Source organism: Oncorhynchus clarkii, chromosome 19, assembly GCF_045791955.1.
Source record: "Oncorhynchus clarkii lewisi isolate Uvic-CL-2024 chromosome 19, UVic_Ocla_1.0, whole genome shotgun sequence".
In the NCBI taxonomy this organism is placed as follows: domain Eukaryota; kingdom Metazoa; phylum Chordata; class Actinopteri; order Salmoniformes; family Salmonidae; genus Oncorhynchus; species Oncorhynchus clarkii.
The window spans coordinates 40,740,756-40,767,866 of NC_092165.1; the positions used below are offsets into that span (position 1 = coordinate 40,740,756).

General features: G+C 45.6%; 1 protein-coding gene across 1 annotated transcript in view; it reads right to left on the reverse strand.

Moving 5' to 3' along the window:
• LOC139375197 (kinesin-like protein KIF26A) overlaps nt 1-27,111 on the reverse strand; it is a 139,075-nt gene that overhangs the window by 49,196 nt on the left and 62,768 nt on the right. The window contains exons 3-4 of the mRNA XM_071116764.1: nt 18,905-19,381; nt 12,478-12,686 (exon numbers count right to left, since the gene is read on the reverse strand). Of these exons, the coding sequence (XP_070972865.1) occupies nt 12,478-12,686; nt 18,905-19,381 (686 nt within the window). The remainder of the gene's footprint in view (nt 1-12,477; nt 12,687-18,904; nt 19,382-27,111) is intronic.

The window sequence follows — 27,111 nt, forward strand, 5'->3', positions numbered from 1 at the left end:
CGGGTACTCCACCACACTGTTATGTCGTCTTCACAGGTCGTAGAGTATGTGGAATAAAATTACACTCCCAACACTTCCTGAGCTGAATCTCACTCACCCACATCTTCGCTGTAAGCCTTAAGAGCACATTTTTACTCAGAGCAAAACTATTGTAAAGAAAACTTTCTGTATTCACTCACATATCAGATCATGTGAAACATTCATTCAATACCAAGAAGACAATGACATCAAGCTGTCATTGGCTCATTGACATTTCACTATATCTCCAATAATCAATTCCACTGACCAATGGAGAAAACATCTGATGAGATCATGAGAGAGCAAGACATCTAATATTCATGTTGGATGCCTTTTCTATTGAAGACACTTGCTCATCTCCTTATTAATCAACATATCGGAGAGAGAGAGAGAGTTCTCTTGCTCCATTTCTCTACATCATTAATCAGGGCCGGTCAGGGTAAGACACCAAGCAATTATTTATTTGCTCTCCTCCACATCGAGACTATCACAACGACCAGTCCTGGTCGAGCCCCGCGGGCCGCTGGGAACATTTGGGAAAGATTAGTCAGCAAATCGAGGGGAGGGATTCAAACATTGATATACTGTAGATGGCAGATGAAATTCTTCCTAAATCTGCCATCTATATCCTAGTCAATATGCACCCCTTGGAAAACATGAGGGATCCAAGTCCAGTGAAATGGATTTGGGATTCCACAAGGGTAGAGGAATTCCTAGGTTCTGAACAAAACTATTTTGAGAGGCTAAGGAGAGGTAGAGGAGGACTACAGAGCTGTACCAAACCAACACATGAGGCTAGAGATGTAGACATTTGTAAAAAAAAAGAGCCAGGGGTCAGTGACCCCCCCCCACCCACACACACACACACCTAAATCACACTCACAATGTCACCTACTGACACACACATCCTCATACACACCTACACACACTCAAAGTCACATAGTCAGCTCTGAAGCAGATTCTCACGTGCTGGGTCATGAACTGATTACACGCTATATAATCCACTACACCCAGACAGCCAGTGGCAGGCAGGCTGTAAACAGAAATACAAGATAAACCGTGTTCCTGCAACTGTTTTTATGTTGATCCAATTTTAGATCCTTTACCAAGAATAAGAGTCACTGTCCCATCTCTGATTCAAAACTCCAACCATGACCAGTGTTACGCAACACAAAGAGGACCCTGTGGCAGAACAACAGTAGCGACCAGCCAAGGCAAGCTGAAAGAACAGCAAGAGACGTAAGTGCATTCCCATAGTGGAGGTAGACAATCACAGTCAATACAATCCCTGTCCACCTTCACTTTGCTTGGTTTCCTCTCTGCAGAGAAGTATAATTCTCTTTACAGCTGTTTGTAAAGTCAGCCAGGCCCCAAGCCCCCGAGCCAGCTAGAGAAGCAGGAGGACAGTAGAGAGGTGTTGGTGGAGCAGTGGTAGAGCAATTCACTCTGTTAGTGATGATGAGGTAAAAGCTTAACTGCCTGGCCTGACAATAGCTCTCTTGTTCTCTATCCCCCAAATGGCTCTCTGTCCTTGTGTGAATAAGAATCGCTTTGGTCTGATATATAGAGAACTACAGTTTGGGGAAATCAACTCACACAGATTAGGCCTAAGCAGCTATTAATTATTCATATGCAGTGCAAGGCTGGGACCTGGGACAGACAGGGCTGACAGTGTGGAGCAGGGGTCTGGAGGACACAGAAACACAGCAGCCCACCGGAAGCCATCTTGTTTCTGCAGACTGAGGAAGTAAAGCCAGGGATCATGGGATCAGGGATCACAGGGAGACAATAGGTAATAACATTCTTCAACGCATATTCCATGCAGGCAGCTACTGGTCAATTAACTTGTATTCTTATTCCAGCTTTTCTCTCTTGTCTCCAGAACAATAATAATAGATTCGCATGATACCTCTAACTGAGGGATGCCATAGAGATTTACACTGAAAACTAATGCCCAGATCCCTGCAGCCCAGCAGGATTCCCATGTCCCTCCATTAGTGGCCTCATCGTCTGTGTGAATGAACGGTGAAGTCCTGGCTGGCCGTGGGTAGAGGAACAGCCTAGCAGGCCTGGTCATGTACTGCCTAAATGCTGAGGCCACAGTCTGTCTCCTGCCCACACACCGTCAAACACAACCTGGCCTTTCAGATCATCACCAACAGCACATGAAGAGACAAAGACACTCTTATGTCAAGTGGCAGGCACACAGGATGTAGTGGGTAGTGGGTCTCCATTCTAACATTCCCTCGTTTCCCCCTGTGTGAAAGGGATCTGTCACAGCCTGTCCACTGCCTCCCCTGTCATACAGGGCTCTCTATGACCCAGTGTTAGCCATAGCTCTGCCTTGAGTCAGCGTTTCAGCCTTTGTCTGTCAGCCCCCCCCCCCCCCCCCCCCCCCTATGTGAGTGGGCCAGGCCAACCAGACTTACTGACTCAGGAGTTTAGGGGAAGTAGACATGGTGGTAGTCAGCGCCCTCCTCGGGGGTCTCTCTCCCTTCAAACAGCCAACTCACAGTGGACCCAGAGCACAGCCCTCGCGCTCCCTCTGTTCACCCCTACACCAGTCCTCTCTCTTGATGTGTTTACCATGCAGGGTGACAGCCACAACCTCCTCCACCATGGCCGTCACAACACCGGCCTTCACACAGACACCCAGGGGGCACAGCAGAGTCGCGCCAAGGGAAGGCAGAGCTAGTCTATACCACAGCAGTGGTAACGGGTGGTAGAGCTCCTCAGTGATGGTCTGATGAGGTGGCGCTATCTCCACTGTGCAGCAGACTGTACTCCCAGGATAGCCAGAGGAAGTACGACTGGCTTGAGAGGGAGTCTGTATTTGGGATACACTCGGGTTGTTTGAAGATGACCTAGCTCCCTCAAATTTCCTCCAAGAAAACAAGAACCAAAACTATTTAAAGCTGCCAATACTAAATAAAACCTCAAATATGAATTAGCAAATCATCTGACATTATAACAGAAGGGGACTGGGGTTGAATCTGAGAGGTGGGTAGAGGTGTGGGCAATAGACAGGGGCTTGAGGAAGGGGTGGAAGGTGTGATATTGGGGTAGAAGGGATGTGGGTGATCCATCTGGTTGGTGCTAGACTGGGTGGTAGTAGTAGGCCCCTCAGAAGAGGAAGGGACCTACCTGCTGGTCTGCTGAAAATCCCAGAGGCGGTGGGTCTAGGCTGGATCTCCATCAACACCTCCCCACTGATGACGCTAGACAGGGCCCTGATAGCTTTTCACACCAGGCCTTATCCGGAGGCTATAGGGCTAGAGTCCCTTCCCCAGGCTCAGCTGCTGCTGCTGCTGCTACGGCTGCTCAGCTCTGCTCTCCACTGCCAGACATTAGCCCCAGCAGGCTGATAGCCTGATTATGACAGGAAAATACCAGCTGGTATTTTATCCGACAGTAAACAAAGAGACCAAAAGCATCCTCTACCAACCATCATCTATCTACCAACTCTCCAGAGCTTCTATTGATCTATTTAGGGCCTTAGACGTGTTCAACAGCTAAGAATCAACAGATTCTATGTAAAAAATTTAAAAAACAAGGAAAAACAACAACAATACAACTAAATGTTTGGCTAAATGAATCCCTGCCAGTCAGGCAATGCTCAACACATAAGCTAGCATTAACTATGCAGCTCCACTCCGCTTACTCTCTTCATAATAAAGCTGAGGCTTAACTTGCATTTCAACAGCGTTCTCTCCTGACTAAGCATTCTGCTCACTTTCTCCCATCTGTTGAAACATCCATCTCTGTGAAGCTCAGCAACCAAACCATTACCCTTTTATCATGGATTAAGGGATCACACAGAACAACTCCACCACAACATCAACACTACACACGGACTGCAGCACTAACATGAGGAGCGCAAACACCCAAACACTGCAGCTGCATCGCCCATCTAAACTAAGATCTCCTTCAGCCCTGACTTGGTATGTGTGTGACTTACTTGATTCCCATGGTGGTGGTGTGTCCGGTGCTCCCCTCCACAGGTCCTGACCTCCTCCTCCTGAAGCTGGCGGTCTGGAGCATCACCCCGAGCATGCTGACTGTGTGTGTGTGTGAGAGAGTGTGTGAGGCTCAGAACTCCACTCCCCTGCCTTCGTCCACTCAGTCTCTAAATCCCCTAGCCAGCAGGTCCAGCCCAGAGCAGAGTAAAGCCACTCCGCAACTCCACTCAGCATTAATCTGTCTGACAATTTATCCCTGACACAGATCTCCACTGTCACTCACAGCACAGCCGGACAAACACACTGCATTTCCCTTCTGCATCCGCCTTAACAGTATCTTCCTCCCTCTCCTGTGTCCTCTGTAGTCAAAGTGGAGTGTGGGTGTGAGTGGCCCATGTTACACTTCACCCCCACGTCCCTGCCCCCAACACTTACCCCCGCCACTACAACAACCCCAACCCCAAACCAACCCCCACCAACAACCTCACACAGGAAGAACACAAGGACATTAGCACACAAACACACACACACGCGCACACACACACACACTCACACACACACACACACAGCATAAGAACAACTTCTAGAAACTTCTCTACAGCAACAATCACTTGATTATACTTTAATGAATTGTAGTTCGGGCCCACAGCTTTTAAGAGGAAGTTGTTGCAACAAAACTTTGATTAAGGTATTTGTATGGAGATCTTCTCATAGTTTGATTAGTGCATCAGGGCTGGAGATCCCAACGGCCAAACATTACCCATTTGTAAGTCAAACCAATACATTCACCATGGATCACAGGGAATCATGTGTTCTGAGTACATCTACATATTTCTGCATGTTCATTGACCAGCTTTCATGTTAGTCATAAGGAGGCAAAACAGTTGTTTCTATGGTTACTTTCCACAGCCTCAGTAATGAAGCAGCACTTTAAATTTCTGACACAAAGACCAGGCAGGTCTTGTCTGGGGAGAGGCTGGATTGTTCGACTGTAATTACAGGATAATGCCTTGCCTTCCCCAACCCACAATCACAGTGATTACAGCAGTACACACACACACTCACCTAGGCAGCAGCAGCTGCAGGGCCGCACAGGGCCGTAAAGACACTTCCTCCTGTGCTGACACTCCTCCAGGGCCACATTCCTAACAGCTGTTATCCCTGTTCCTCTGGCCGCTCTGCAAACCGCCTCTGCAGCAAACACTCCTCTTAGCTTTACGGTTTGCTCTCTGTTACTCAGAACAGCAAATGTAGTTCAGAGCATTGAGGAGAACTGCTCTGTGGTTAGTATTCCAGTTGCTTTCCCTCACCCTCTCTCTTCCATCCCCCCTCTCTCTTCCATTCCCCCTCTCTCTTCCATTCCCCCTCTCTCTTCCATTCCCCCTCTCTCTTCCATCCCCCCTCTCTCTTCCATCCCCCCTCTCTCTTCCATTCCCCCTCTCTCTTCCATTCCCCCTCTCTCTTCCATTCCCCCTCTCTCTTCCATCCCCCCTCTCTCTTCCATCCCCCCTCTCTCTTCCATCCCCCCTCTCTCTTCCATCCCCCCTCTCTCTTCCATTCCCCCTCTCTCTTCCATTCCCCCTCTCTCTTCCATTCCCCCTCTCTCTTCCATCCCCCCTCTCTCTTCCATCCCCCCTCTCTCTTCCATTCCCCCTCTCTCTTCCATTCCCCCTCTCTCTTCCATCCCCCCTCTCTCTTCCATCCCCCCTCTCTCTTCCATTCCCCCTCTCTCTTCCATTCCCCCTCTCTCTTCCATTCCCCCTCTCTCTTCCATTCCCCCTCTCTCTTCCATCCCCCCTCTCTCTTCCATTCCCCCTCTCTCTTCCATCCCCCCTCTCTCTTCCATTCCCCCTCTCTCTTCCATTCCCCCTCTCTCTTCCATTCCCCCTCTCTCTTCCATTCCCCCTCTCTCTTCCATCCCCCCTCTCTCTTCCACCCCCCCTCTCTGTCTCTTTTTCTCCCTCCCTGCATGGGTCCTTAGGGATAGAAACACACCTCATTCCCAATCAGCAGGTATTAATGGAACAGAGGGATGAGCAGGGCGGTCAGTGCGGCAGTGGAGACACGTCATTTAGCTGAGCTGCCAGGGCCCCTGCTGTGAGCGGTGCCTGCTCTCATTACTGAACGCTGTGTCAATGGACTAATCACATGCTCCGTCACAAAGCAATCAGTGTTCAGCACGCTAGTGAGCTGAATGAGCACTCCCTACTGCCCTCACTCTCTATACTGAGATACAAACACTGGCACGTGCGCACACGCACACACACACACACACACACACACACACACACACACACACACACACACACACACAGACACACACACACACACAGAGAGAGACCACTGCTAGGACAGACCCTGACCTTTAACACCTACTGTCTTCAGGCTATTTTATTGGCCATCTCATTATTGATCCGGATCAATCTTTCTTTCAGTACACTCTGGTTGATAGGGCAAGAAGAAGGGTTGAATGGGGATTTGTAAAAGTGTAACACTAAACTACAGTGCCTTCGGAAAGTATTCAGACCCCTTGATTTTTTCCACATTTGGTTGCGTTACAGCCTTATTCTAAAATTGATTAAATAAATAAAAATCCTCAGCAATCTACACACAATACCCCATAATGACAAAGCAAAAACAGGTTTTAAGAAATAGCTTATTTACACAAGTATTCAGACCCTTTGCTATGAGACTCGAAATTGAGCTCAGGTGCATCCTGTTTCCATTGATCGTCCTTGAGATGTTTCTACAACATGATTGGAGTCCACCTGTGGTAAATTCAATTGATTGGACATGATTTGGAAAGGCACACACCTGTCTATATAAGGCCCCACAGTTGACAGTGCATGTCAGAGCAAAAGCCATGATGTCGAAGGAATTGTCCATAGAGCTCCGAGACAGGATTGTGTCGAGGCATGGATCTGGGGAAGGGTACCAAAGAATGTCTGCAGCATTGAAATGGAAGAAGTTTGGAACCACCAAGACACTTCTTAGAGCTGGTCTCCCAGCCAAACTGAGCAATCGGGGGAAGGGCCTTGGCCAGGGAGGTGACCAAGAACCCGATGCTCACTCTGACAGAGCTCTAGAATTCCTCTGTGCATATGGAAGAATCTTCCAGAAGGACAACCAAATTTGCAACACTCCACCAATCAGGCCTTTATTGTAGAGTGGCCAGACGGAAGCCCCTTCTCAGTAAAGGGCACAACAGCCAACTTGGAGTTTGCCAAAAATGCACCTAAACACTCTCAGACCATGAGAAACAAGATTCTCTGGTCTGATGAAACCAAGACTGAACTCTTTAGCCTGAATGCCAAGCGTCACATCTGGAGAAAACCTGTCACCATCCCTACGGTGAAGCATGGTGGTAACAGCATCATGCTGTGGGGAAGTTTTTCAGTAGCAGGGACTGGGAGACTAGTCAGGATCGAGGCTAAGATGAACGGAGCAAAGTACAGGGAAATCGTTGATGAAAACCTACTTCAGAGCGCCCAGGACCTCAGACTGGGGCGAAGGTTCACCTTACAACATGACAACAACCATAAGCAAACAGTCAAGACAAAGCAGGTGTGGCTTCGGGACAAGTCTCTGAATGTCCTTGAGTGGCCCAGCCAGAGCCCGGACTTAAACCCGATCGAACATCTTTGGAGAGACCTGAAAATAGCTGTGCAGCAATACTCCCCATCCAACCTGACAGAGCTTGAGAGGATCTGCAGAGAAGAATGGGAAACTCTCCAAATACATGTTTTCACAGCTTGTAGCGTCATACACAAGAAGACTCAAGGCTGTAATCGCTACCAAAGGTACTTCAACAAAGTCCTGAGTAAAGGGTCTGAATAATTATGTAAATGTGATATTTCCTTTTTTATTCCTTTTTGAATAAATTAGCAAAAAATTCAAATAACCAGTTTTTGCTTTGTCATTATGGGTATTGTGGGTAGATTGATGAGGGGAAAAAACAATTTAATACATTTTAGAATAAGGCTGTAACCTAACAAAATGTAGAAAAAGTCAAGGGGTCTGAATACTTTCCGAAGGTACTGTATGTAGGGCTGGGCGGTATACCGTATTTTATGATATACCGGTATTGATGTAGGGACTGGTTTGGTTTTTACTTTACCTTCTATACCGGGATTTGAATGTTTGGTTTGTTAAATGTGATATGCCATGTGTAATGTCAATTTGCATAGTTTACTTCGCTACTTAAGTCATCTCTCTCCACTCTCTCTCTGTGCTACTTTCCACAGACCTAGCCACGCCCCCTGTCACTCAAGGAGCGCATTGGTTGTTCCTCAACGAGACACTTGCATTCAGTCTGCATGGTCAATGCAGCACATGCATCAATGTCGATGACAATGCTGTTTTCACTTTGCTTCTTAATATAAATCTACTAGCGTTCTACAATGACACTATTAGTTTGTTTCTTACGTCAGCAAAGAGCTAGTTTGTCTTTTCTTAGCAAGTTTCCCTAAATCTTGTGAGACACTAATTGTTAGCCGCTAATGCCAATAGCTAGCTAGCAAATGCATGTACTGTATTTATCTCAGTTGAGCAGTGGTGTAAAGTACTTAATTAAGTAAAAATACTTTAAAGTATTACTTAAGTCGTTTTTTTGGTATCTGTACTTTACTTCACTATTTTTATTTCTTACAACTTTTACTTTTACTTCACTACATTCCTAAAGAAAATTCTGTACTTTTTACTCCGTATGTTTTCCCTAACACCTAAAAGCACTCATTACATTTTAAATGTTTAGCAGGACAGGAAAATGATCAAATTCACACACTTATCCAGAGAACATCCCTGGTCATCCCTACTGCCTTTGATCTGGAGGACTCACTAAGCACACATGTTTCATTTGTAAATGATGTCTAAGTGGTGGTGTGCCCCTGGCTATCCTTAAATAAAACAAGAAAATGGTGCCATCTGGTTTGCTTAATATAAAGAATTTGAAATGATTTATACTTTTACTTTTGATACTTAAGTATATTTAAAACAAAATATGTTTAGACTTTTTCTCAAGTAGTATTTTACTGGGTGACTCACTTCACTTTTGTCATTTTCTATTAACGTATCTTTAATTTTACTCAAGTATGACAATTGGGTACTTTTTCCACCACTGCAACTGAGTGAAGGAAATGTAGAACTGATAAAAGTGCTGAAAAATATTTTGGTTGAAGTTGAATTGAACAGTATAAAACAATCAACAAATTGAAAAAGGTTAAGCAGACATCCACCTCAAACCGGGCGTGAAACTGCATATAAACTCCTATTCCATAAATTAACTTGAAATGCTTTCTGGCCATGAAATGAGTCCAGCCAAATGTGTGCGCTCAGCTACAACATTGGGGAATGGGGGGTGGCGGCTCGGAGCAAGGCCTAGCCAATCAGTCTTCCCAGAGGGCACTCCCTCAGGGTCCAGATGAGACACACTACTACTCCATCAAAGTGAGGTAAAAAATACAAGTTTACTTATCCAACACATTGGATAACTCTTATAACGTTTGAGCTGAAGCTCAACAAAAAAAACAACCTCCGGCCTCTAGGTCACCAGGCTGCTAGTTATGGAGCACACCTGTCACCATCATTACGCACACCTGCGCATCATCAGACTCACCTGGACTCCATCACCTCCCTGATTACCTTCCCTATATATGTCACTCCCTTTGGTTCCTTCCCCAGGCGTTATTGTTTCTGTTCCGGTGTCAAGTCTGTGTGTTGTTCGTGTTTCTTGTTTTGCGGTTATTTATTAAAACACTCCTTCTCTGACCTTGCTTCCCGACTCTCAGTGCACATTGTTACAGACTCATTGATATCACCTAGAATGTATGTGTTGCCACCCTAGGATCACTCATTACTCATAAAACAAATGTAGAACTTTTGTTATTCAAAAACTAAAAATACAGTCATACCGTCCAATTTTTTTATTTAAATACCGTGATATAATATTTTGCCCATATCTCCCAGCCCTAACTGTATGTGACACATCTTTATTAGCTTTGACCAAAGCATTCATTTCATTGAACATTACCTCTACGGTAATGTGAACATTTTATTTTTACTGCCGCTATAAGACCCATTCTTCATGTGTCTGTAGAAAATAACTGATTTATGAACAAAAAAGGAAAAAATGAAAGCTTAGGAGAAGAGGTTGGATGAGGAATCAGAAACTAGTCATGAAACAGTAGCAATAGTTCAGCTTCAATTGTTGAATTCATACTGAGGCACATTTCCTGTCTACATAATGACTAGAGACATTCAGAGGGGTTGGGTTAAATGTGGAAGACACATTTCAGTTGAAGGCATTCAATACAACTGACTAGGTATCCCCCTTTACCTTTCCCTTTCCCATTATGGAGAGGGGACTCAACCTAAACCATTTTACCTGGGCAGAGAGTACGGGAGCCACATGAGATAATGCTCTGTGGGAACATTTTCCCAGCAGTTGACAAGAATAGTAATGGTAGTTGGAGTTTATGGGTTATCAAATTAACATTTATAATAAAATGTTTTTTCAATGGAACAAACAAGTTTAAAAATAAATTAAATGCTTAATTTTTATTTATTTATCTGCACCAGAGGCAATCACTGTAAGGAACCAGTATTTTCTTTCTTTCTCTTTCCCTCTCTCTCGTTCTTCTCTTTCTTCTCAGAATCTCCATAATTGCATTCTAACAAAAATCTAATCTGTGAGTTGAACAGCTTTCCTGAATGTCTGTGGAGCTACACTCCAGAGGGAAGCAGACACTGGTTATTCAGCTCAAATATCCTGCTCTCTGAGCACTTTCACATGGATTTAACCCATTTTATCTTTGGAAGACACAAAAAGGAATATTAATTACAAATTAGTTTTCAATCAGCCTCAAAACGTGATTAGGCTAATTTGGTCTTCAGATTGTTACATTGTTAGAGTAAAGATGAAGATGATGATGATGATGATGATGATGATGATTACATTCTAATAATGGAAGCAGTGGAGGTGCTTGTGGAGGCAACAGTTGCAGTAACTGAGGAAGTGGGTGTTCTTCCAGTCCAGCCCAGTGCATCCCCACCACCTAGCCCTCCACCGTCCTTTCCTGTATCTGTATCTGTACCTGTGGAATGTGATGCTGTTTAAAGCTGACTGAGCCCTGTCATCACCATACGTCTCCTCGCCAAGCAAAACAACGCACATTCTTGGCAGGGAAGTATCTCTGGGATGAAATGAAAGGAGGAACCCTTCAACGCTTACACCACCTCCCCTCCTATCCCACCAGGACGCAAACGAGGGGGAAAACAAGTCCCTCTCCCTTCTTTTCCCTCTGTTTCCCTCTGAGAGACACACACAACATGGCTGTTCAGCCTTCGCTTTTTGAGCCCTTGTCCAAAGAAAACAGTAGAAATAATAAATCACCTTCTGAAATTAACCCTGTCCATACCTAGGTCACAGCTCGCCGTTGTTCACGCATGACCCACCGCCTCGCTCACAGGAAGTGACATGTACAGGAAGTGACACATTTAGAAGAGCATTTGGAATATCCTCCCTGCCAAAGGAGAGGCCCCACAGTCCCAGTCCTACACTCTGACCCTGCTAAAGTTGACAAGGGGAGCTCATTTGGAGCATTTGGAGAGAAAGCGTACATACTGTCACACTTCACAACGTCCCCCTCGCCTGTGTCCTCTGCCTCCCAGGGTGCAACACGCTAACAGCCCTATGCATCATCCTTACCAGCTTCCCCCAGTTTCCCTCAGGCTAACTTTCATTAGGGCACACAGCTCCTTGGGGAGTTGAGGCTGTACAGGGACGGTGAATGTACACACTGATCAACCTGCCTGAGAATCTACCAATGACATCCTTCTGCATTAGAGAAGCCATTGGAGAGCTGTCTGTACTCCCAGTGGAGGCATACATATCACCCATCATCATCATCATCATTAGTGTTGCCACAGCCAAATGGAGTGTCTGCTGAGGCTGACTACATACACGGAGCAGTAGACACCTCATTGGGAATTTAGACAATAGCAAGACTGAATACAAGCTAAACTGCACGAGAGGCAAAACTGACTGACATTAAATAGAGACAAACAAAGAAAACACAGCTGTACATCAAAGAAGAACAAACTGCTTGAACCTAAGCCCTTTTGTGAGACATTATCCATTCATAGGCACTGGTGCCTTGATAAATGTACACTCACTACATATTCCACACACTATTCCAGCACAGCCTAAAATCATGCCATAATTCAACCATGGCAAGGACAACATCTTCATGGAATAGGACCACATCACGCTAGACTCTAGTGCAATAATGAACCATGACCTCATTGTGTGAAGACAAGTCACCACACAGATCCCTTCCACAGAAGCACGCCTTACAGAGGCAACCAACCAAACACGCCTTAAAGCCAACATGATACAGCACAACAGACCATAATCATCATCACTCTCAGCCCTGTGTCAGACTCTCTCTTCAGGTGTGATTTGAGTGAAAGGCAGGTTTTGTGTACTGTGGACGGGGGTTACCTGATGAAGAAGGAGGCTGCAGCAGATGCACTCTGAGTGGAGGTGGTTGTGGAGGTGTGGCCAGGGGCAGGGGGGGTGACGTCACACTGTCCCAGCTGGACGGAGCTCCTCTGTCGGCTGGGGGTCAGACTACAGTTGGAGCTGTGGACAGGGGCCTCCGAAGCAGGGACAGGAACATCCCTCTCTACGTCCCCCATCAGACCCTGTGCCTGCAAAGAGACAGACCGAGAGAGACAGACAGAGAGACCGACAGAGAGACACACAGAGAGTTAGCAATGAGTGGGCCTCAAGAGTTAACCACCACTACTGGACCCCAACACCTCTCTTCCAGCCCATTTACTCCCTCTCTCCTCTCCTCTGCCACAGATGGGCAGGCAGCTGCTCTGGCAATCCCAGTAAACGGGTGTCAGTTATTCACCTCAGCAACAACTAACTCCCCACGGGATGGCAAGGGCGTTGAACTGGACTGTCCTAGACTGGACTGGACTAGAATGGACTGTACTAGACTGGACTGTACTAGACTGGACTGTCCTAGACTGGACTGGACTAGACTGGACTGTATTAGACTGGACTAGACTGGACTGTACTAGACTGGACTGTCCTAGACTGGACTAGACTGGATTGTACTAGACTGGACTGTCCTAGACTGTACTGGACTAGACTGGACTGTACTAGACTGGACTAGACTGGACTGTACTAGACTGGACTGTCCTAGACTAGACTGGACTAGACTGGACTGTACTACACTGGACTGTCCTAGACTGGACTGGACTAGACTGGACTGGACTACACTGGACTGTCCTAGACTGGACTGGACTAGACTGGACTGGACTATACTGGACTGTCCTAGACTGGACTGGACCTGACTGGACTAGACTACACTGGACTGGACTACACTGGACTGTCCTAGACTGGACTAGACTAGACTGGACTGGACTGCTTGATTCTGGCAACACTAAGGAGGATGCACGGTGTGAATGATAATTAAGTGAAAACCAACATCTAATTACAGTTTAGCTGTTAAATCATTGGCCATATACATACATCAGCAGCTAATTTGGCATGTGTGAGCAGCTTTGTAATTTACAGCTTGATTTAAACAGGAAAATAAATATTTACCATCCAACAACAAAAGACATCTCCATATCTACACACAAACCATAAGCAGTGGAATACCATAGTAGACACAACCCTTTTCTCTGATAGGCCCATGATGACTACTGCTCTGTGAAGGTATGCTTAAGGTGCAGATGTAGAGGGGTAACAGAGCATAGCCTGTCTGCAGCGCTGCCTGCCAGCTGGGGTATGAGTCAGGAGCAGAAGGATGCTGCCTAAGCAGTGATGAGGCAGGTCACAGACTGCTCTCGGAGTGCTAGTCTGGGGGAAGGGGGCCAGAGAGTTGGTCTATCTCTGACAGTCCACTGATCACCCAGGCAGCCCATAATACACATCCCTGTTCCTACCAGGTGCACCATGACAACACAGGGTTAATCCTCACCCTAACCACGAGTATATCCGACTGTACAGTGATCAATGAAACTTGACAAGAACCAGTTTTGTGGGTCAGCCCAAAACAAATGGTCGAATTAAGCCTCTAGTTTTCATTTACATTTATCCTGGTGACACCTCCACACTGGGTAACCAGCAACCTGAAGTCAAACACGGCATGAGGCTTCACAGCATATATTTTGTCAACACTATCCAGTCCCTTTGTAAATGTACTTACTCAATGGTTGCCCTAGATTCATGTTTGGTAAGTAAAATAACATCATTTACAGCATTTTTATAAAGTGTTCTACCGGTGTGCGCCATCTATCAACGGAGGCTGACAGCTGAACTAGTTATATGACATAGCTGACATGCGAGTGCTATACATCAACATGCAGCGACATACATTCAGACATTCACATGAACACAGGCACCTCCGGCAGTAGGGTTATATCTCAGCACAAGCACTGGCACTATAAGCTTGTCATGATCACCACAATCAAATGTGGTTGTTTTGAATCCCAAGGGAATTGCTCATTGACTGTACCTCAGAGAGCCATAACCAGCTTGCCACTTCTGTGATTAATAATCACTTTGACTTATTTTTTTAGATGCCAGACACCTGTGTTGTGTTGTTCCGGATATCCATGGAAATAAAACTAATCATTGAACATGCTTATTTAGGCATTTTGGCTGTGTTGAAAGTCCAACATTGTGGTTGGTGGGTTGTGAGACAGCGGGGGCCTCTTGTACGTCTACATGTCAGGGTTATGATTTGTGAAGTGCGTGATGGAGAGACGAGGTGCAAACTGAAATGAGCCGAGCGTAGATTCTTCACACGCACCTGGCGGAGTGGAAAGACTCACAACAGCAGGTCGGGTGTCCGTGACAGAACAGGAACTCAACCCATACCAGAGAGGTGTACCCATGTCACATCATCCAGAAAGACTGAAATACTTCACACACTTAGGCAGGATGCCTATCTGGACAGCTCATCCTGGATTAAGCCAATTGTGGTGTCAGGTTTTAGAATAAAAATGGCAGCAGGTTTGAGGAGCCCATTGAGGGTAGAGTATGAGGGTGGCGGAGGGATGTTGTGGGGTGTAACCAGAATAAACAGCTCACTGTAACACACACAGACACCCATATGATTTTGAAAAACACATCATAATGCCTGTCAGGAGAGAGACTCAGGACTTAAGATCTTCAAGTAACCTCCTCTACAAGGCGGTAGGCCAGTAAGGCCACTGCTGTCCCTGGTTAAGGGCCCTGGTCAGGTAATTAGGCACTGACAGTGGTGCCATGTGTCCAGCGCCATTTACACTGAGTGTCAGTAATGAGGGGACCTACCACCCTTCAACGCCCAACCCCCTGGCACCCTGCACAGACGATAGCTCCTGTTTCCCAGCAATGAGGGGGAGAAGAAGAGGCAGCATGATTTCAATACAAACTGTCTCAGGCCAACTGGACTCAGTGACTCCCTTCCCATCAGCATTCTAAAGAGCATTCGCTTCTCAGAGCCGGAGCCTAGTAGGGATCCCCGGTGACCTCTGATCCCACTGTCCCACAGGCCATTATTGCTGAGGTGAAATAAACCCTTCTAATCTGGGCCCGTCCTGATCCAATGGCTTCAGCAACAACTACAAATGGTGGAGGAGGAGTGTATACAGTAGATGGATCACTGGGATGCACAACAATAAATCAGTTTCTTTCTTGATTCTCCTTAAATGTTGCTCTAGAAAATGTTTTTGGACTGAACAGTATAGGATGGACTCATCAGAAAATAGTTCAAATAGAAATGTGCCTCCTCTATGCTTCACTCACTCTCTCCCTCCTCTATCCTTCAGGCTCTCTCTCTCTCTCCTCTATCCTTCACTCTCTCATTCCTCCTCTATGCTTCACTCTCTCCCTCCTCTATCCTTCACTCTCTCTCTCTCTCTCTCCTCTATCCCTCTCTTTCATTCCTCCTCTATCCTTCACTCTCTCTATCTCTCTCCTCTCTCCTTTACTCACTCTCTCCCTCCTCTATGCTTCACTCACTCTCTCCCTCCTCTATCCTTCACTCTCTCCTCTATCCTTTACTCACTCTCTCCCTCCTCTATCCTCCACGCTCTCATTCCCTCCTCTATCCTTCATTCTCTCTCTCCCTCCTCTATCCTTCACTCACTCTCTCCCTCCTCTATCCTTCACTCACTCTTTCCCTCTATCCTTCACTCACTCTCTCCGTCCTCTATCCTTCACTCACTCTCTCCCTCCTCTATTCTTCACTCACTCTTTCCCTCTATCCTTCACTCACTCTCTCCGTCCTCTATCCTTCACTTACTCTCTCCCTCCACTATCCTTCACTCACTCTTTCCCTCTATCCTTCACTCACTCTCTCCGTTCTCTATCCTTCACTCTCTCTCTCCCTCTTCTATCCTTCACTCTCTCTCTCTCTCTCTCTCTCACTCTCGCTCTCCGCCATCATTCACTCTCTCTCTCCCTGTGTGGCAGGGGGCCATGCAGGCCCAGCTGTACTGTGGCAGGGGGCCATGCAGGCCCAGCTGTACTGTGGCAGACAGCAGCCCAGATGGTCCATTGGGCTTCCAGTGGGTACCAGACGTGTGAGAGGTCACACAGGGCCACTAGCGGCCAACAACACACTCTAAACCCCCAGGGTCAAGAGCACTCGGTTTTAGCAGATTAGCGTGCATTTGATTGTGGAGCAGAGGGCAAATCACAGATTTGTGTCAATCAATTAGTCATTTTGTAGTGTCCACTGTTAAGTTCAGTATTCACTACTCACACTGTTGTCTGCACTGTTGTCTCCGAATGACGGAGTTGTTAATCTAACTAAATCCGACATCAGAGGTTAGAACTCATAGGTGTTAAATTATCAACTGAGGGGGGAATTCAACAACAGATGCTTTGATTTTGCTTCATCAGGTTTTTGGGAGACTGGAGTTCTCTAGCAGACCTTCCAGAGAACAGATGTGTTGTTTCCTCCATTTAACCCAAATATGACTCAGCCTCTCAGTGAGCCCATTGCCCCAGCTGTTAACTGTAGTGTAAATGAACACACATTTAATTCCAAGCCAGAGCCTTTTCACTGTGTGAAAGTTTCATGGTGTCCTATAATGGGCTGTGTGCTGGTAGACTAGATAGAGCCTTAAGGCTGGCACACATCACACCGAAAATTAATCTAGCGTTCGTCTGCCGATCACGCAATTTTATTTGTAAAATCGGTGAGCACACGGTTCACAAATTGCGTTCACGGGTGCTAAGTACTTCCGGCCAGCAAACGCTATTGGTGTGTCTGAGCCGTAAAGCCCTCGGAATAAGACACTCTGTAAGATTGCTGTCAAACAGGTGGCACCTATCTGACTTTCTTTGTCTGCACTACAGAGCTCAACACTCGTCTCACAAAGTATTCAAGTGGGGAATTGTGAATTAAAGCACTTGCCTTTAGGGCACAGCGCAGCTCCATATCATCTATGGCCTGTGCAGGTTTTTGTCATTCTGAGGGATCTTGTTTTAATGAAAGAAATGGACTTTAGAAAGTAACACCAGGCACATTTCTGCTGTTTGTATCGTGGTATCCTAAAGGAACATGTGTCTCTGAGGAGGCCCAGGCCCAGCCGTGTGGCATTGTGCAAAGCTTCATCCTAGTTCCCATCGGCTCTAATTGCTTTTAGACACATAGGAGAACACAAGTCAGTCTCTCTCCCTATATGCAAGGCCTTTTGATTTGCCCTAGATTGCACACATGCTGTTAAATGATTCTGGAAGCCTCACATAAACTGCCACTAAAAGAACTTGTTGACAGTTAAAGAGAAAAACCTGTTTGTAATCTTCAGAGTCCAGAATGAGGAATAACACTGACGGATGCCGTAATTGAGTGCAATTTTCGAGACAGCGATTTTCAATGCCATATTAAGTGGAAGCACCCAAAACAGAAATAAAATGGAGGAGCCACAAACAGCTTCTGATTGAGAACATAAAAATGACAGAAGTAGAAAATATTAGCAATTGACGACTGCTTTTTTCTCAGTGCTCTCAGACTCCCTAGTGTAGAATGTCACAGCAATGTATAAGAGACAGGCTAGAGGATGTCCCTCTCTCTCTCGCTGCAGGAAGAAAACTCTTCAATAAAAAGGACAACATCCCATAATGATAACCCTGGAATAAAGTATATTACAAGACATGGGGAAATGTCATGACTTCCGCTGAAGTCCGTCCCTCTCCTTGTTCGGGCGGCGTTCGGCGGTCGACGTCACCGGCCTTCTGGCCATCGCCGATCCACTTTTCATTTTCCATTTGTTTTGTCTTTGTCTTACACATCTGGTTTCAATCCCCCAATTACTTGTTAATTATTTAACCCTCTGTTCCCCCATGTTTGTTTGTGAGTAATTGTTTATTGTATTGCGGTCCGTATTTGTGGCCTTGTATTTATACGACGTGTATTGTGATATATTTGAGTAAAATTGCTTTCATTACTCATATCTGCTGTCCTGCGCCTGACTCATCTCACCAGCTACACACAGACACGTTACAGGAATATGTCTGCATGGAGCAATATACTTTAGTATGCCTGAGACAGGATTTACAGCAAGATTGTAAGGTGGTCATTGGTTCAGTACATTAGTCTTGGTCTCCCCAATTAGCCAGTACCACCCAGGAGCCATGACTCCTGAGGAATGAGAGGTCACCTCTCCTGCAGAGTTCTGAGGCCCAGGGTCTGAGTGAGGTTCTTCTCATTTCTCTAAAGGTCTGAGATGTAATCATTCCATTGTCAGACTTTGTTCACTCAAAGTTCTCAAGCCAAGGTTCATAAATAACTTTGAAAACAACATTGACAAGAGTAACAAGCTGTCTATACAAAATATTCCTAGATGTGCTTTGACATAGTGTATCTGTAGCAATAGTGATAATGATGAGTTTTGAAGGTCTGAATACATACTGGGCTGGGCTGAGGGAGGAAGTTGTTGACTCTGGAGATGCTCCACATGCCCTCAAGGTACTGCTGGGCCTGGATAGTGACCGATCCCAGGGTCCCAGTCAGCTGCCCTCCCCCCACCGTCACCTGGACACTGGTCTTGGGCCCAGCAGAGACAGAGGAGCCCTGCGGACAGTCCTGCCCCCTGTGCCAACTCTCCCCCAGGGGCAGAATGGTGTGGGCTTGGGCATGGGCTTTGGAAGGCTGCCTCACTTGGGCATTGGAGGAGGAGAGTGTCAGTTTATGAGGTTGCCCAGAGAGGGTGGTGGAGGGCAGAGCAGGCATGTCATGGCTCAGGGTCAGGGCCGCGGGCGGGGCGCCTACTGTCTGCAGGGCCTCCTGCCTCAGTTGGTGGAGAGGCGTAGAACACACCTGACAGCAGCCCTCATGGCTCCCAGGCACTTGGAGCTGGTCGAATAGGAAGGCTGCGTAGCCAGGATCCTGTAGAGGAAATAAAGAGAGAGACTTAACATGGTCCCATTCAGAAAAAAACATGGTAGACTACGTCATATCTCCATATCAGTGTGATTGGGAGGTTTTCTTGATGTTGCTAATATTTTCCAGGTGTTTCAGACAGTGGCCATTGGTGTGGTCCCTCCCGGAGGCTGCCCTTTGTGATCCTAGCTCTACCTCCCTCCCTCTCTGCCTGCCTGCCTGCCCTAACCACATTCACATCCTCCCCCTAGGAACTCAGTTTTGTCTGGAGCTGCTCTGCCTGCAACCAGAGACAGCAGATTATGTTGCTGGTGGATGTGCCTGCCTGGGCCTTGGACCCAAGTCAAACAACAGGGGCAAATCAGAAGAGGTAACAAAAAGGGAGTTTGAGGGATTAGTGGGAGAGACTCCAACAAATCAAAGTCTGCGCATTCCTTTGGAACACCAACTCAGCCAGACTCTTCTCCAACTTTCTCCAAGGCTGCTTAAGGCCACAGAACCTGAATAAGGGTTTTTACACTGCATCAAATTAGAGAAGGAAACCAGTGGAGGTTTGTCCTTTCCCTCTGCCCGTTAAAAAACTTCCTGGGGTGTCCCTCGCAGTTGGGTGGGAAGGGAGTTGTGGGGGTTTAGAGAGGGAACCACAAAATTAAACAACAGCTGAGCCGATCCTAGGAGCTCAGAGCGTGCTATTTACATATTATGATAGTCAGTATGAAAACATACGATAAGATGCCCAGCGTGAAAAAATAATCTCCTCCTGACAGCTAGAGGCTCATAGAGTCTCTGACGATCACTCACATCACCCAGCCTTTCACTAGTGATTACAAGTCACGTCATCATTGCTTTTCCTCATCATGCAAGTGAAGTTCTAACACCCCCTTTTTTTATTATTATTATTATTTTGTATTTTATTATTATTATGTTGTTGTTGTTGACCCCTTTTTCTCCCCAATTTCATGGTATCCAATTGGTAGTTACACTCTCAAATACTCTGTGTATATAGACGTAAACGCAGACACCCACACACAGATGCGTTCACACACACACACACACACACACACACACACACACACACACACACACACACACACACACACACACACACACACACACACACACACACACACACACACACTCAAACACAAACTCAAACACAAACTCACAAACACAGTCCCAGTCTCTGAAGGGGTATAAAGGCTCGGTAACCTCCCACCCATTGGAGTGTAGCTCTAAGACAGAAGCCCACAGATACATATTGTTTATGAGGCCTCTGTCCCAGTGAACCTCTGTGGTGATCAGGAGGAGTGAGACGGCCTGGCCAAACAACAATCCACTGCTTTTAATGCAGTGCCACTTAATACAGCAGGTCCAATATAACAGTCTCCATAGAGACACAACCCGTAGACTTTAAATCTCCTCCCTCTGAAGGCAACTCAATACAGAGACTTTTAGGTGACCTCTATCTTAGAGCCCCTATACTTATACCTACAGTATAAATGGGTATCATTACAGAGAGAATACAAACTGACCATGTTCTGTTATAATCTCCACCCGGCACAGCCAGAAGAGGACTGTCCACCCCTCATAGCCTGGTTTCTCTCTAGGTTTCTTCCTAGGTTTTGGCCTTTCTAGGGAGTTTTTCATAGCCACCGTGCTTCTACACCTGCATTGCTTGCTGTTTGTGACTTTAGGCTGGGTTTCTGTACAGCACTTTGAGATATCAGCTGATGTACGAAGGGCTATATAAATACATTTGATTTGATACTGGTATTGTCCCGGCCCAGCTCTTTCTAACTAACAGCCAAGCAAGGGCAGGGGACATCATCATCTTCATTTCGTCCCTGAGTCTCTAAGCAGTGTAAGGAGTCCCGATATCTCACTGATCTACCTACAGTACTGATCCAGCCCTCATGATGAGAGAGATAGATCACCAAGCAGATTATCTAGAGAGAGGACCACACAGCACATAGGCCTGCCCAAGGAGAGGCAGCTGCTCGAATTGGCCCTGGGCAGGACACGACTGGGATAAAATGGGTTTAATACTATATACTTAGTGATATACTCTGATAAATGATTAATTACATGATAGTGACACTATTGGCAATGCATAGCTAGTATGTAAAGCTGGGATAGTTGGGATAACTAGCTAATTCTGTAGATCATCCTACAGCTCTTATCATAGTGTTGGGTGGGGTTATGTTGGCTAATGCAGGATATGTTAGCTACAATTATCCTCTTAGGAGGATTTAGGAGAAAATTCACATGAACATGCATTTATGTAAAGAGGCTTAAAATGTAAACACCATTGAGCTTTGGAGAAAGACACTGATACGTATGAGGGATCTAATGTGAAGGCATTCTATTTCAACCCGTTTAACAGAGGGACGTTTCTGAACTCACCAGGTCTGTGACAAATCAGGGGAGAAATCAGAGAGAGAGAGAGAGAGCGGGGATAACATATCACCACGGACACGCTTCAGTCTAGAAAACGTATTTGGTTGTGATTAGTCATAATCAGAGTAACCCACCCTGGTTTCTTCGGCTCCACACCCCTCACCCTCCCACCAAGCCAACCCTATCCCACCTCAGGGCATGACTATATGTAATAAATCAATTCCTCTTTCCTTCTCTCTCTCCCATACATCCTCTACCTTCCTCCATCCATGTATTGTTAGGTGTTGATTTAGGAGTGCCAATAAAACCAGCCACAAAGCTCAGCCCACCTGCTATTCTGGAGGTTCTGGAGGTTAGCGAGTGAGTTTCCCTTGTAAAGCTGTCTGTCTGTGAGCATTATGCTCTGGGGAAGAGTGAGCTAGAGGTCAGGGGTAGGAAGTGGATCATGGTGATGCTGATGGTGATGATGATGGTTATGATAGTGGAGATGATGATGCTAGCCCATCTTTGAGGTGGAGAATCTGAAGGGCAGATAATATGTGATTATCTCCACATCAGGTATGAGGAAAGCAAGCCGTAAATCAAAAATAGGCATGACCTTGACTCTCTGTCTGTCTGTTGTTTTAAGATTCCTTAAAGGATTTCAGCCTGAACTGCAGCCTGTCAAAACTCTCCGAAATGCACACCTCAAAAATGAATGCTGTCTGTAGGAAGCGGTTTCCAAATTCTGTTTCCTTGGTGATATCTGATTCCGATGTACAGATAACAAAATTGGATTGTATAGGCAAGTTCCAAGATATTTTTATCACAAACCGATGACCCAAGGAAGTCATTCATAATGTGGAATACATGAGACGTGACGTACTGTACTATGCATGTATTGAGGCCTGATGCGTTTATATTATTATCCATGTGATCTATTGCTGACAGGTGCAAGTGAGTGTAAAAAATAGTCCAGTTTGAGAGCTGCATCAACACAATACAAGTGTTCCATCCATTGAGAGGGACATGAAGGCCTGAGCGTCTTCAACCATTGTTGGGTACAAGTGGAAGACTACTAGGCTTCAGAGCACAAGCACTCTAGAAAGAGAGTGAGCATGAGTTAGGGACATGGATAGAGAGAGAGGGAAGCAGGTTGGGGTTGTGCCCCTTGCCTGGCGGCTTGTGGGTCATTGTGTTGGTTTACTGCCTGTCGACGAGGATCTTTATTAAACTCTGGGGACGAATTAAGTCAGATGCTGTGGCCTTATTATGGAAAATAGGCTAGCATGCAATGGAAAAGAAGTGCCTGTGGCACCTACGTTTGCCGTCTGGTGAAATTCAGCCATAGATCGGCCGACCGGATACAGAAAGCCGAACCATGACTTACTTAAATAAGGAAGCGGTCATAGCGATTTCATATGCATGAGGCCCCTTGTCAGACTAAATGCTTTCAGACACGCTCCATTAAAAGTAGAACACTATTTCATATTCGATTGAGTTACGGAGCACCTGTCAGATGGGGAGCAGTGACCTTCACCACAGAGCAGGTCTCTGTGTTGTGGTGGCCATTCAGTTAAAGGAAGCAAGAGGCAGTACAGTCACATCACACCCAAAAGTAGACTTCATAAGATTCAATTGTGCAATCTCCTATTCCTTCCTTCTTTCTTCCAGTTTTTTCCTACACTATTGTACAGGGAAACTTTCCCCCGATGACTCAGTAGGTCAACACAGTGCTGTCTTTCCACACTAGAGCCCATTCCCAACAGTATTATTGCTGTTAACACAATAGAATACGGCAGAGTTTTTCATACGTCCTATAACGGCGCATAAAACCAACAGGACCACACAACAACACAGCTGCTTCATCTAACGCCTTTAAGAACTGGAAATCCTCCACTCTCCCTTCTCTTATTTCTCCATAAGGACAGCTTAAGAAAGTCAGAGCCGTATCTGTTTACTTGTTCTCTGACACCTTTGGCCCTGTCAGTAGTACTGTCCCAGTGTGTTTCAATGGGACTAGGCCCCAATAAACCACAGGAGCCTACAGACAGATCCCACAGTGAGGTCGATAGCTGCCAACAGGCCTACTTTCCCACAGGTAGCCTGGGCTCTCCCTGACAGCCAGGCCAGAGAAAAACGAGCACAGCTGCAGGCCTGTCCTGGGTGACCACAGGCCATTAAGACAGATTACATTCCCAGGATAAAAGGACCACGTCTAGCGGTAATCCCTCCCCTTCATGCCCTCAACTCTCTCACCCCTCAGCCATCCCGTGGAGCAGCAGTGGGCTGGACAGCCTCAGCAGACCCGTAGATCTAATTTGACTTCAGGAGCAGTTAATGCTGAACCACTAGTAGAAGCAGAGGACAACAGATCATTAAGTTTAACCACCCAGGTCCTGTGCTGTGGAGCTAGAGAAGACAATGAGTCAGGATCTCACACTAGCATGCTGTTTACCTCTGTGGAAACGTCTCCTGTGCCACACAAATTGGGAGGGTCATCAAACCACATCAAATAGATGCTCACTGCTGCCTGCCTGTCTGTCTGTAGCACACATAACACTTTCCCAAGCATAAACTCTGTATTAGCAACAGCATTGGAGTTGTGTTATTTGTCTGCATGACAAAATAATAACATAATTCCAGAGATAGAATATCCACCACTGAAGTACTTAATTCACACCTGACTAAACAAAATAACTAAGTTCTCAGTTGAAGTAGCTTATTAACATCACTACAGTACTCTAGACTGCCCTATTTTCATGATTCATGATGATATCTGGACCCCATTGCCCCGAAAATCAGTCTTCTCACAAAATCACCTGTAGTGTCGAATGGTTTGGCCTACAAATGTTTTGCTCTACGACCCCTAAAAGCGTCTGAAGTCGGTACAGCTGATCTGCCAACTTCTGTCTGTAGTGTCTGAACAGTTTGGGCTACATACTAATATGACCCCTCTGTGGAAAGGTGAGACTCATGAACACGTACATGTTTTGCTCTAGGATGCCCACAGGCCTCACAAGACTCGTCTGAAGGTCCACCGGTACCAGTTGAAAAAGAATAGAAGTACAGTATATATGGAGACTGCTTGGTGCCAAAAATAAAGGTGTTCAATTCTCAAAATATGTTTCCTGATCGTTCTTATATCTCCCCGAAATAGGACAGACACTTCAGAACAAACTTCCTTTCGATTTTTGCTGGGGACTATCTGTTGTTCCATGTAGTTAATCTGTTATTCAATGCGTTTGTATGGGCTAATAGCACTAAGGCCCAAAAATTATCATTCTTAAAATTCAAAATCAAATAGCTAAATGATCCTTGGCCTGACCTTCTTAAAACATTCCATATAGCTTAGTAGAACCCCCTCCCAGCAGGTAGAGATGTTCTTTTACTGTTCTAATTTTGTTGGTAACCAGTGTATAATATCAATAAGGCACCTTGGGGGTTTGGGGTATTTGGCCAATATACCACGGCTAATGGCTGTATACAGGCACTCCGTGTTGCGTCGTGCGTAAGGGCAACCCGTAGCCATGGTATATTGCTTAATTAGCGCTATGCAAACATTCATTTACCTGTGCTTTTCAGATGACACTTTGATGTTGTTGTGAGCACGAGAAGACTGCAGCAAACACTTGCGCTGAACTTTCTTCGCTTCTGCACTGTGCATTGGAGGGGTAGGTCATCGTGCAGTGCAACCTATTGACTGGGGTGTTTTGGGAACCTAATACGCAAAAGACCCACTGACTCAAGGCCTATACAATCGAGTCTACTTACTAAGTACTCAGAATCGATTCTACCTGTCATACTATGTCTGGAAGAAACATAATTTAGCAGGATGGGTCTACATAAACAATTTATGGCTGTTTTGACATTTTTCCAACATCAAGCCTAAACATCAAGGCAAATGGAAGCACTAACAGTTATTAAAATGAAGACAAATATGTCAAGCTATTAGTTCCTTCCTGCTGTGCAATTAAAATAAAAAAATGATTTCACCTTTATTTAACCAGGTAGGCCAGTTCTCATTTACAACTGCGACCTGGCCAAGATAAAGGAAAGCAGTGCGACACAAACAACAACACAGAGTTACACATGGAATAAAAATATATAAATAACAGTATGGGGATGAGGGAGTTGGATGGGCTATTTACAGATGGGCTATGTACAGGTGCAGTGATCTGTGAGCTGCTCTGACAGCTGGTGCTCAATTAGTGCGGAGATCCCAGTAAAATCGGAGCGCGCCAAATTCAAAATACAAAATCGTAATATTAAACATTCATGAAAATACAAGTGTCATCCATGATTCTTTAGCTTAGAATCTTGGTAATCGAACTGCGTTGTCAGATTTCAAAAAGGCTTTACGGCGAAGCATAGCATTCGATTGTCTGAGGACAGCGCCTCATGTTAGCATATTTTCCAAACCAGCCAGGGGTCACGAAATAACAAATAACGATAAAATAAATAACTTACTTTGAAGATCTGTTTGAAATCCCAAGGGTCCCAGCTTCACAATGAATGGTTGTTTTGTTCGATAAAGTCCGTCTTTATATCCCAAAAACGGTGTTTAGTTGGCGCCATTGAATTCAATAATCCAGTCCTTCAATATGCACACAAAGGATTCCAAAAAGTTACCAGCAAAGTTCGTCCAAATGAGTCAAACAATGTTTTTGATCAATCCTCAGGTTGTCTAATATCTAAATAAATGATAATATTTCAGACGGAGATTACTATGTTCAATAGCAAAGGAAAAGAATGAAGAGCGTGCCCACATTCACAGGCGCAAAACAAGCAACCAAAACAAGCCTAAAACCTTGTATAAAGACTGTTGACATCTACTGGAATCCATAGGGACTGCAATCTGGGAGGCGGAAATTAGATCTTTCAATAGAAGAAGTCATTCGGAGCTCCAAATTTTTTTTTTACGGATCGATTTTCCTCTGGTTTTTGCCTGCTATATCAGTTCTGTTATACTCACAGACATTACTTTAACAGTTTTAGAAACATCAGAGTGTTTTATATCCAATTATACCAATTATATGCATATCTTAGCTTCTGAGCCTGAGTAACAGGCAGTTTACTTTGGGCACGTCAGACAGGCGGAAATTCAGGAAACTAGCCTTACTCGCAGAGAGGTTAAAGTTAGTGAGGGAGATATGGGTCTCCAGCTTCAGTGATTTTGCAATTCGTTCCAGTCATTGGCAGCAGAGAACTGGAAGGAAAGGTGGCCAAAGTAGGAATTGGCTTTGGGGGCGACCAGTGAAGTATACCTGCTGGACCGCAGCACCCACCCGTGGGTGGGGCTTTGGTGACAAAACGGATGACACTGTGATAGACTGCATCCAATTTGCTGAGTAGAGTGT